The sequence below is a fragment of the Notothenia coriiceps genome, unplaced genomic scaffold (assembly GCF_000735185.1).
Source record: "Notothenia coriiceps isolate Sejong01 unplaced genomic scaffold, NC01 NC01_scaffold00037246, whole genome shotgun sequence".
Lineage (NCBI taxonomy): Eukaryota > Metazoa > Chordata > Actinopteri > Perciformes > Nototheniidae > Notothenia > Notothenia coriiceps.
The window spans coordinates 27,907,471-27,919,754 of NW_011369947.1; the positions used below are offsets into that span (position 1 = coordinate 27,907,471).

The 12,284-nt window shown below is 41.6% G+C and overlaps 1 protein-coding gene across 1 annotated transcript; it reads left to right on the forward strand.

Annotated features, from left to right (window-relative positions):
* The first annotated feature begins 4,616 nt into the window (after positions 1 to 4,616).
* On the forward strand, positions 4,617 to 8,668 carry LOC104966595 (neurocan core protein-like). Its single transcript, XM_010795782.1, has 3 exons — positions 4,617 to 4,734; positions 5,452 to 5,634; positions 6,845 to 8,668. The coding sequence occupies exons 1-3, from the start codon at positions 4,617 to 4,619 to the stop codon at positions 6,973 to 6,975; spliced, it is 432 nt and encodes a 143-aa protein (XP_010794084.1). The 3' UTR covers positions 6,976 to 8,668.
* The last annotated feature ends 3,616 nt before the right edge of the window (positions 8,669 to 12,284 follow it).

Sequence of the window (12,284 nt, forward strand, 5' to 3'; positions counted from 1 at the left end):
GACGACGGGGGGGGGCGGCTGTGTAGCGGCGACACCTCCTACATTGCTAGACATCGTCGCTACTTCTTCCTAGGGGACTCCCTCTCTGAACGAGGTCCACCCAAACAAGGTTCTCCTAGGAAAAATAGAGGAGGAAGGGACAGACTCTGACAACTCTAAGCAGAGTCGTGACTTGTATTTAAGTTGGTTCCCAAATATAATTGTAACCTAAATGCACGGAAACTCCAAATTATCTCCACGTCCTACTGAGAATTGTTGGGACCTTTACTCAACCCTTAAGAGGTTGCAAACCAAAGGAACCAGATTCAGTTCAAAAACGAGACGGTTAACGTAAATACGAAGTTTTTTTTGTTATGCGTCACCACAATATACACCCTCTTAGTGTGACGACTTGGTTTTGTGGACGTTTAGTATTGCACAACCGAAACGGTTTATAGATAAAGACGGTCTATGTTTCCAATCTTAGCCTTTTAGGTACCTAAAACAGATTCCCTTGGGAACGTTACGAATGAAAGAGCCAAACCGGATTTCTTATGTAGGTAGTGTCGTGGGTCGTGGGATATATCCTCACAAACCATGAAAACACATGTGTGTGTTTGGTCACGATAATTTAGTGTCGGATTTATCTATATAGTCTTCCAACTTCCTGTACGTATGTACGAATCGTATTGTATGGGTGTGACTCTCTGTGGTCACCTCCGGAATTGCTGTAGTGTGTGTGTGTGTGTGGTGTGTGTGTGTGTGTGTGTGTGTGTGTGTGTGTTGTGGTGTGGTGTGTGTGTGTGTGTGTGTGTGTGTGTGTGTGGTGTGTGTGTGTTGTGTGTGTGTGTGTGTGTGTGTGTGTGTGTGTGGTGGTGGTGTGTGTGTGTGTGTGTGTGTTGTGATCGACCAACTCTTAAAGGAATATATTTATTTTTATAAAGGGGGAATGAAATTTTATGTAAAGGCGTACTGTCAAATGTGTTGGGTGACAGGATGGTTGTACTAAATGTAATGTGGTGGTGCCCGTGTAGTTGACGTTTCCCGTCTCTGCTGTCGGGGGATAGTAGAGGGCTCGTGACCTCGGCGTCTCAGCAAGGTACCGGTTTTAAACCTAAAGGTGACAGGGGACATATATTACCTGGGTAGTTTTTATTACCTTGATAAAACATTATGAATGTACAGGAGAAGCCCGTTTAAGGAAGAGGAGGAGGAAGTTGTCTCGAGTCTTCAGATTGCACCCCTGAGAGCAATGAACTAGGTTTAATTCACATCTTGAACCCAGACACGGAGAAAAGAAGGCCCCCCCCCACAGAGCTGCTATCACTGCTCATTGGCTCACAGCAATCTCTGACCAAACACTATCTGTGGAGATTTAGAGAAATTAACTAATTTGCATACTTTTATAATGTATATAGTATCCTCTGCTTTTCTTTTTTAGTGATAAGTTCTACAATTGTAGAGTATTGTAACTTCCTCTGTATATTTTACATTGAGCATTCTTCAGATAGGACGTATATAACGCATAATGCTGCTGTGACAAAACAATTCACCAATTTGGGAACAATAAGGTATATCTAATCTAAAAATTCAATACATCTGAAGATATGTAAATAAATACTTTAACATAAAATGGTCACTCCTAGATATTGAAGAAAAGATTTTTTTAAATATTGAAAAATCTTGTTAATTTGAGGTAAGTTGGGGCTTTGGAGCCTGTTAGTTTGCTCTGTTATTTCAATAAAGCTTATAGGAATCGTGCTTTTCTCTTTGATATATTTTTTTAATGTAATATTGCACTTCTTATGTTTGTTTGCAGATACAAGTTAAATATCCCGTGGTAAACACACGCTGTGGTCTATCGCATATCATCACCATGTTCCGCTATTTTTATCTGGCAGGTGGTCTGGGCTGTGTGTGGCTCTTCAGCAAACATCCACACAAACATCTCCCGCAGTTTTTTTTTTTTTAAATAAACAACACTGAATCTATCCACATCTACTGTTTCCATGTGAGCCTCGCTGCCTGAGCTGTTTCAGCGAGATGCTTACACACTTTCAAGTCTCTCCGATTCAGTGTAGCAGAATCCTAAGTAGGCGTCCGGATGCTTTGAGGCCATGGCGGAGTGCTGAGAGGAACCAGCCTCTAACTCTCAGTGACACACCCACGGAGACACAGGCAGACAGAGAACACACACCTTATGTAACCTGCATGCAGGAGTTTCAGCTTGTACACCACCTTAAATGAACTGCATGAAAAGATACCCACCGTTGCCATCTGTAAGTGATACATTCAGCAACGCACAGTGTATTTCTTCTAGATTTTAAATATGAATGCATATATTAAGAAACTCTAAAATCTCATCTCCTATTTCCTCTGCACGAGTAAGTCACCTCTCCTCTTCAGCGTCCTCTCTTCTTTTCTCTTCTCTAAAGAGTGAAAGACCACCATGATCTTATGGGTATAAGATAAGATAGTGCTTTATTGATCCCAATTTGGGACGTTTTTGTGTTGCTGCAGCATAAAAAGACATGGCATTGTTCATACAAATTTAAAGACAAGAAATAAACAAGAAAGTAGAAAATATACTGTACATGTTGAATGTATCTAAAACATTTGACTTAAAACTGTATAAAAACTCAACTTATGACAGCTTCTGACATCCATGTATGCAAATACTGATGTATTCACTAAAGGTCACACAACTCCATTGCAGTGGAGCTAATGAAACGGACCGCTCCATTTGCTTTCCCTGAGTTTAGTGACATTTTCTTTTATCCCCACTTCAATACCTTCTGACTTTGCCTGCCCCCGCTGCGAGAAATCGTTCAACAGTGTATAGGTGAGGGCTAATGGAAAACTACCTTTGAGCCTTTCATTTGTGTTGAGTGTGTGATCGTCTCAAGTGAGAAGGAAAGTGCTTTTCGCCCCTTTTTCTTCCACATTGCATTAAACTGTAAATGTGGCATTCAAACTTTCATCAGATTTAATGACATTGTTTCTCCTATTAAGAACTTAAGAGGTATTAGTACAAGGACAAGGGAATTAAGAGGGTTTGTAAACATTTTCTGATTGCTGATTAAGTCCTCTTATCACCGCTTGTAGCACTGAAGTGTGTAAATCACATTCCAGGGTGGAAGCAATGCTCTGGTGTCGGCAAATTAGAGAAGTTTTTACCTCAAACTCATTTCCACTACCTTTATTCCTTCTGACTGTTAGCCAGCTATCATCCCTGATAGAAGCTCAACCTGGAAACGTAAAATACTGTAAGATGTTATTGTCGTTAATAGTAGAGTATCATGCTCTGTCGTGATATTTTAATGGACCAAAAAAAATAATCAACTTTTTTCTTTTTTCTTTTTTTTTTTTTACACTTTAAGATCCATGATTGTACTGTATTCTGTGTAAACTATACGTTGTGCCCTTTGTGCACTAGCTTAGCTAATTTAATGGACAATAAAGTAATCTATATCTACATTTGTATTGGACGCCATGGGGATGGGGACAGAGATGATACACATGTAGCAGATGGTAAGGAGTGATAATCAATGTGAACACTTGTGATATTTTGTTGAAAATGTACAGTATTTCAAACAGAAATCTACCGTGACCGACAGCTGCAAATGTGCTCCCCAAAACACTTCCATTAGAAGATACACGCTGCAGTTTCAAAAACAATGCAGATATAAAAACACAAATGTGCCAAAACACAAAGCACAACAGTCCCAGCTGTGTGCATCACTTTTTAGTGTCCCTGTTTGTGTTTTGGGATTGTTGAAGCGTTTTGTATTTGCAGGATTTCGTTGACGTTGCGCATATTTCGTCAAATTGTAATCCGTTTGCATCTGTCGGCCATCGTAGAAACCTGGACTTGTTGCTGCAAATATTTTTGTTGCTAAATGTTTATTTTACCAAAAAATATGTGAAAAAGACTAACAAATGACAGGCATGTGAACTCTAACCCATGGTGTAATGAATTAACAGCTCTGCGGGAGCACATGCAGTTGATTGGTGCCCAGTTTTACCATGTGATACCCAGGCTAATAAAACCTCTCTAATTACACAAAGATTGAATACTTCCAGGGGGAAATATGTGTGAAAGCTTTTTTTCACAGCAGATGTTCAGCAACCCCACAGGTGTAACTAATAACTTGTTTAATGTTGTATTTCACTGCAATAGGTAGAACAGGGCCAGCCATTGTTACAATGATTAGAGCTCCCTGCTATGATAAGTCAAAATATCTGCTGGAGTAAAAACATTTCATGATTCATAATAATATTTGGAACGATATCAAAGTGCTCTGTTGCTTTTGCAAGGCTTTCATGTTTCAGGTTGGCATAATGTATTCAGAAAGAAAAGTAAAGTACAAGATAAGTTAGGATTTTTGACAAGAAGGAAAATAAACCTGGGGATGCTCATCAAACAAACACATCAGTCAAATCCAAAATATAAACACGCTCGTTTTTTTCTCGAGCTCCTTGTAGATATGGCAGCAGACTCCGGTGTATTTGTGCTAAAACTATAGCACTTGGGGGGGGGAAGTACATCAGAAGAAACTTGCAGTGTTAAATGTTTTGTCTACTCCACCTGCCTCCTACAACTTTTCCCCATGACGGGGTGTTAGCGGTTGATAAAGATGACAGAAACACATTCACCTGCTGCCTCCCCCGCAGGCTCCCTCCGACTTACAATATCTGTGAAGTTGTCTGAGTGTATCCCCGAGGCTTGTCCACCCTGTCAGTCTCTGAGCGGCCGTCAGTCTTCTCTCCTCTCAGCTTGTGAAACATTTCTCTGATTCTGCTCTTCATGTGTCTGACAGTGGCTCTGACAGCGGCCCACTCACTCACAGATTTAGACAGACACGCTGTCCTGCAGACACTAAATCCCCTCTGTGATGTTTGTGTGAGGGGTTTCCCAAGAGATGGGAACGCCCTAAAAGAAGGAGGAATCACTGATCAAAAATATTGACTTCCAAAAGCAATAAGCCTGTACAATACCTCACCTCTGGCAAGCAGGAAACTCCCGGCTCCATAGTTTCTTTAATTTATTCTAAACAAAGTTTTTCCTCCCTTCCATAACCCCTGAAAATGTGTACATAATTTGACCTCTTTGTGTTCAATTTTGTGTACTTTGCACACTTTATAATATAAATATTCTATGTTTATAGTTGATTTGGTAATAGGCTAATCTGTTACAGTGATTTCTCAATTATTCTGTATATTTTTATATTGTGTATTTGTATAATGTAAACCCAGAAGATACTCTATAGATATACAACTTTCTATTGATAACAACATACTTTTATTTTTGGGATTAATAAAGTGTATCTAATCTAATCTGACCTCTGAGCTGAATCTAAGAGAAAATCATTATAATTAGATTTCATTTTACAACACAAGATGTCGTAAAGATAAACAGAAGTGGACAATCTGATTAACATTCTATGACGTTTCCTTCCTCTCCCCTTGCAGTGCTTTGTGGCCTCCCGCCCAGTGTGGATAATGCCTTCCTGATTGGTCGGAAACGCTCCCACTACGACATCCACTCAGTAGCGCGTTACCAGTGCGCCGACGGCTTCCTGCAGCGCCACGTGCCCACAGCCAAGTGCCGCGCCAACGGGAAGTGGGACCAGCCCAAAATCATCTGCACAAAATGTAAGTTTAGACTTCCACTTAGAGCAGTGTTTCCATTTGGCGGGTCCTTTTTGCATTTATATTTGTAGTTGTTAGCATAAACACCACCATAGGTAGAGTAGACGAACCTCCTACGCTCACTGCCTTCGGGAGCTGCTGTCACCTTGCTAATTCAGGCTCTTCTTCCCTCATTATGAATAATTGCAAGCAAAAAGATGAATGTGGTGCAGACTTGATGAATTTCCCCTGGCCTTACTTAGAAGTGGTAGCATTCTCTTTGAAGTGCTCTATGCTTAAGGTAGGTTCTTTTTTTTCAAACTTTTACACAAATGATTTGCAACCGGTGACCGTCTCCTACTGAGAAAGGAAGTGTGGTAAAAATAGAAACATATCATAAATGAGATTTTGTGCATAAAGAATAAAACACTTGGAAATGCAGGACATACTATCTTCAGATGTTTGTGTTCAATCACTTTTGAAGCAACCTCTTATTTTAGCTTAGTGTCTAAAAAAAGTCTTCATTATGCAACTTTCACACACCTTGGCTCCTTTGTGCCTTAAAATAAATTCCCACAATCATTTCGACAGAATAAAGGGAATACATGTCTTCACTTTTCTGCATAATTTCTTACGTCTTTCAGAGGAGATATAAAGGGTTGAGATATATAAATATTCAACAAATGGAGTCTTGTGTTTCATTCCACTCCACTCATAATGTGACAGTAATGATGAAATCCTGAAATAATGTAGCCTCTATTGAAAGTGATAACAAATGATTTTCCTTTGGACTCTTTTTTTCTCCGGACGGAGTCGTTTTCATGGCCCAGAGTTACTGTTATCATTCATTGCAGATGACATGTCTTTGTTGGGGAAATCCAGAAAGGGACAGAGAAACCTAATTTGGCAGAACACCCCGGGACCGAGCTTAGCTGAGGCTGTGTGGGTGGCTAGCTCAGTGCGCTCTCGCTAAAGGCGCCCAGTTTACTGAATGTGAGATCAAACAGATTCTGTCAGAGTTTTGTGAGCAGCTAAACCTTCTGCAAACAACAAGCGGTTCTGACCTTCCTGTTGTTGATCCAATTCCCCTCGTCGTACCTGCTTCCACCTTCCCGCGCCTGATCTGTCTGAAAGCTTGTCAGTGATTTATCTCAGTGCTCCTCCCGTTCTGACTTCTTCACTAAATCCGCCCTTTCTTTTATCCCTTCTGTCTTTCTCTGTTTTGCTCCACCAGCCCGACGAGCCCACCGCTACCGCCGCCACCACCACAAGGGGAGGAGGGAGCGCAGGAAGCACAAGAGGCACGGCCACAGAGAGGGGGGGCACCACGGGGGGGAGCAGGGCCACAACCACGCCCACGTCTGAACCAAAAACCCGCTTTCCTACTCTCTCCTCTGCTTCCAACTGCGGTTTGCCTGTCGTCCTTTTCCTCCTGCCCAATTTCCCCAAACACTACTTCACATCTTACAGCTCAAAACTCAAAGCCCCCTCCCTACACTGCACTGCCCCTTCCTCCCCCTTTAGCTCCACCCCTGGCTTTCTGAGTCAGCCTGTACCATAGTCAGCTCTAAGGCCAGCAGAGATGCTGTGAGGTGTCACCGGGACAATATCAAAAACCTTTCTTTTCTCTGTTCTCGTCTTACCTTTTTCCTTCTCCCACCTTTCCTCCAACTCGACCCAGTTACACTCCCCCCTCCGAGCTCAACGACGACCTGAAACACGGGGCTACGCTGACCTGTTTTTGAGAAAAAAAGGAAAAAACCTTTGAGATCCACACCGAACATTCTTCGGAGAGATGGTTTTAACTATAAATAGGGACGACATCACTGAAAATGCCGTGTCAGAATCAGACGAGTCAAGGGAGACATCCGTGTTGTTGACTTTGAGCCTTTTGTCTGTTGAACACATGTTATTTTTTACAAATACTCAGTGTTTATTTCTGCTGCTTTTGGTTCCTTCTTTGTAAGACATTGTACTTGACTTAAAGCGACTTCTTCTGAAACGGATGTAATAGATTTTCTTTGAATCAGAGGCAGTTGTAATTGAATTATTTGATTGTTAGCGTTGTATCTTGTTGTCAGTGTGAGACAGTTACTTTAGATCAGATGCTTAAACCCCCAGAGGAAAATGGAAAACACATTGCATATCAATTCAGTTCCATCAAACATCAGTCGCATTCAGAAGTGTCGATCTCACAGAGCTCTTGTTGTGTCAGACATCCATCCCCGACGTGTTCGAGGGTTAATTGAAACCTTTGATGTCAGTTTGTCTCAACCCAGCTCAGCAATTCTCTGTTTGCTTTGCCTTTTCTGATAGTTCGTGTCTCTGTAAGAACATGTGCTGTGACTTAATGAAGTTGATGCAGCAGGTCAAAGCTCCTCTAACTCATTGACAGAGTTTCACGTCTTTGGTCTGATAAGGAAAAATAAATGCTACCAGCCCGGCATGAGAGACACGGAGCTGGTTCTATTTCAGTAGCCGCCTCACAAGTCAGGAACAAGATATGACATGCCCAAACACATGTCTTTTTAAAATAACTATTGTGTTTAGCTGTCTTATAGAAATGTCCTAAAACAAAACTGACTCTGTAAATGAAGTGAGGTAATACTTCCCTGTTTTAGTGCTTTTTCTATTGTGTTTGAAATGTTTTAGAGTGTACCTGCTAAACGCTATCATGTACGCAGGCTAACTGTCTCTGTCTGCTGTTTGCTGCTCTTCATGTAGCCACATTCAGTTATTTACAATGTATATTGATATATACAGCTCCCTGTTTGGCTAGAAACTACCCTGATGAGAGCGGAGAATGAAAACATTCAAGTTAGGAGCCACAAAACCAAAACAATAGGACGAAAGAGGCTAAAACGCTACAAGCATTACCTTTTACATTACAATTTGTCATATGATCTTTTGTTTATATAAGCGCACTAGAGCCCTCCCTCTATTCCAGGATGAGACGGGGAACTGGCACGAAAATGAAAAGCTAATGTTGATGACACAAGGTATGAGGATGAATATCAGGCAGAAGCTGTGTGTGTGTGTGTGTGTGTGTGTGTGTGTGTGTGTGTGTGTGTGTGTGTGTGTGTGTGTGTGTGTGTGTGTGTGTGTGTGTGTGTGTGTGTGTGTGTGGTGTGTGTGTGTGTGTGTGTGTGTGTGTGTGTGTGTGTGTGGTGTGTGTTTGTGTGTGTGTGGTGTGTGTGTGTGTGTGGTGTGTGTGTGTGTGTGTGTGTGTTTGTGTGTTGTGTGTGTGTGTGTGTGTGTGTGTGTGTGCGTGCGAAGCGTGTTGACAGTGGCTGAGGTCCCAGAGGATGATGATAGAGAGGGTCGGCAGAGATTAAGGTTTCCCATTTCTGGGGGCGACACCTGTGCTCGCTCCTCTGCGTGTCCTGCTTTAAAGCGAGGATCCAGACGGATAAAACAAGCGCTTTGCTCTCCTCCTCTTTCCCTTTTTACTGCGGGTTAAATTGGTGTTTTTTAAAGCCAGCACTTGAGGTTAAGGCTGCTGGGATTATGTCCCAAACACTGACTCCAGCACCTTTATCCTTTCAGCTTCTCCTCTCTTGCTTTTTGCTTCTCCTCGTCTCACTTTACTGCTTTTCATTTATCTTCCCCACTCGACATTCTTTTCACTGTCGATGAGTTTTTACAATAGAAAAGTAGCAGAAGGACTTAAATCCAGTTTTACCAGCTCTTTATTGGTGTAAGACTAACGTTGGTGTTGCTCAGCCTCGTTTCATGTCTCTCATAAAGAGAACAGGATCGGGTTATATAAAGCCGCTTGAGGGAAGAAATTCCACCCTGCGCGCATGAATTCCCTTCCTTTGTTTGTCCCTCCTCACCTTGGCAATGACAACGTTCCAACCTCACGGAGAAGAGTGAACCTACACCTCCGTATCAGGTTAATTAATCTGCTGCATGCCTAATTAACAAGTTACATTATCTGCAGAGCTGTGGTGACGGGGGAAGGGTTAGGGTGACGGACAGGAGACCCAGAGAACTGTCACAGCCGTCTGTCGTCTGAGATGTCAGGCTGCAACGGACCCCTTTTTTTTTTCTATCTGTCATGAAAAATGGATGGAGCACTGGTAGTTGAATGAAAGGGCAGACAGAAGCCCCTCTCACTGTTATTCAAATCAGAGCAGATGTCAAGAGACAGTGTCATTACTGCTGTGTAAAGATTCAGCTGTGTGACTTTTAAAACTTTCCAAAACATTATGGAGTGAAAAGCAGAATTTTGGCCGGATATAAAATATAATAAAATTGGACAACTAATGAGCTAAGATAAAAAAATAATCTTTGTTTATATTTAAGTGAGCAACTAAAGTTGAATCTGCTGTTATAGCTTGTCTTCTACTTCTGCAAAGATTTCGAGCTTTCTAAAAAGACACCACAGATCTATGCTTAATAAGTTGTTATGAAAAGATTTCCCTCAGATGATGCATTCTTTTTTTTTTATTAAACTCTAAAAAGTTTGACTTCTACAACAAAGGAGCCTAAATGTGTGTGTGGGCTGTGTTGTGTTGTTTGCTTTTGGCCCATCCTCTGGGACTGCTATGTTGTTTTCTCTTTCTCTTGCTTTTCTTAAAAATGCCAACCTTTTCCTCACAGCTTCTATCCAACACTCTTTTCATTGAATTAATGCAAACACACACACTTCCACACACTCATTTCTGCTCTTCAAACTTCAAACACATTGACCCTCGCGCTCAGAAGTGTCCTTGCTTTTCCTCCTTTTCATCTCCTTGGCTCGCTCCCCTCTCCTCTCCTCTCGGTCTCTCTCGCCCTGAGGGCAGCAGATACACAGAGACCGGGCTTTGTAATTGTGACTCTTAATTGTGAAGATGAGTGACTTACCGGAGGCTTCTGCCAGCTGAACCCCGGCTCTGCAGCCTGAGGGGAGCAGCAGGCCAACCATTGGACGCCTCTGCAGCCAGCAGGCCTCTCCTCGGGCTCTGCCACCTCTCCTAACTGTGAACGGGTTATTCCCCTTACTCACAGCTCAAGTATTCAGCAGAGAGGAGATAACTGTGTGACTGGTTTACCCTCTAGATAGCACCGACGGGAGCACAGCTTGTTTAAATTAGTTGTAAATGTGTGTCTGGTTGCATCATTGTCACAGAATTTACTTTGGGTGTGCTTGTGTCTCAACAGCAGGTATTTGCAGCATTCATTAATATTAATATAATACTGAACAACACAACAAATACAAAATGTCATAGTGAGAGGAAAAACTTGGAAGAGGGTTATACAACTCTGACTTAAAACCTCAGTGTGAAATTAAATATTAGAGAACAACAACAAAAAACTAATTAGACCTCCTCGAAGTGAATAACAAGTACCTTCCAGGCATAAATGAAGAGAACTTGAGAGAAGATCACAATCAGCAGAGTGATGAATGTGTTTGTGTTTTTATATCACTTGATTTTCTTTGTGATGTTGATTTGACAATGGTCACTGTTAGGTTAACACAATGCAAAAAGCTCGGGGCTCTTGATGCAGTGTGTGGATACTTTGCCTGATTCACATCTTTAAATAGATGAAATGCAAGCGAGTGGAAATTGATCGATGGTTAAGCCCCCTTCATTGTTTTCAATGTAGTTCAACTTTAGTTTCTCTCATGGGAAAATATCTGTTTGATAATAGTGGAAGATTAACCACTGAAAACGTGTGTATACTTTGAAAAAATAAGCCTTACAGACAGGCGTTACTCTTAGCTCCTGTGGCTGTAATTATAACGCCACACTCTTTGTCTGACAAACAAAAAGATCGATTTCTTGTTTTACCATTGGCATTTTTAAAAATTCTTTCAGTTTAAGAGAAATGGCTTTGTGTTTGGCAAAAGTAAAACGAAGGTAGCTGGGATGAAACATTTTAGGAAAGAGGAATAGAGAGAAAGCATCCAAAATCAATGGTGGATATGCCAGTCGGGAACAGGGTTTTCTTCTTCTTCTTTAGTTCTTATTTTAGCAAAATCTCTAACCCTCAGTTTGAAGTAACGTCAGGTTACAACTGTTTGTACTAAGCTAGTTAGCTGAACATGCTAACGAATGCATCTGAAGTCTGAGTGAACAAAGAAACCCCATTCCTTACATTGTGTCTCATCTTTATCATCAAGAGAAATAAGTGACACATGGAACATTTCTGTGTGTATGTGTGCGGGCCTTTGTGCAAACAGTGTTAAATCAAACTGAGAATCTCACGTGAACTGTAACAACTGTCAGTGACTGTACACCTGATGCATTAAAATGCTCCTCTCATCGCCAATGACAACCTGATAAGAGCGGTGAGGGCTGCTGTCCTCAGTCGCACACAGACACACTATTGATTTCATGATTACGCTGTCTGTCTTGGCTTTCTATTAAGTCTGTCGATGGCATTGACGGCACAATAGCGGCGACTGACCGCTGCACGTTTTCAAAAAGACACCGACTGCTAATGCTGCCTTTTGCTTCATTTGCATCATTATCCTCATCCCATCAGACTAAACAAAATTATTGTTCAACCTGTTGACATCGCCTCTTCACTGTTCAGCATCTAAAGCACAGTGCTGTTTCGTCTCTCTCTGAAATTGAGCTGAGACGATTTATCATTGAGGAGAAACCGTCTGCATTCTGCTGGGATGGATGAATGGGAAGATGTTTCAGTGAGAGAATGAGAAATGAAAGAGACAAACGCAG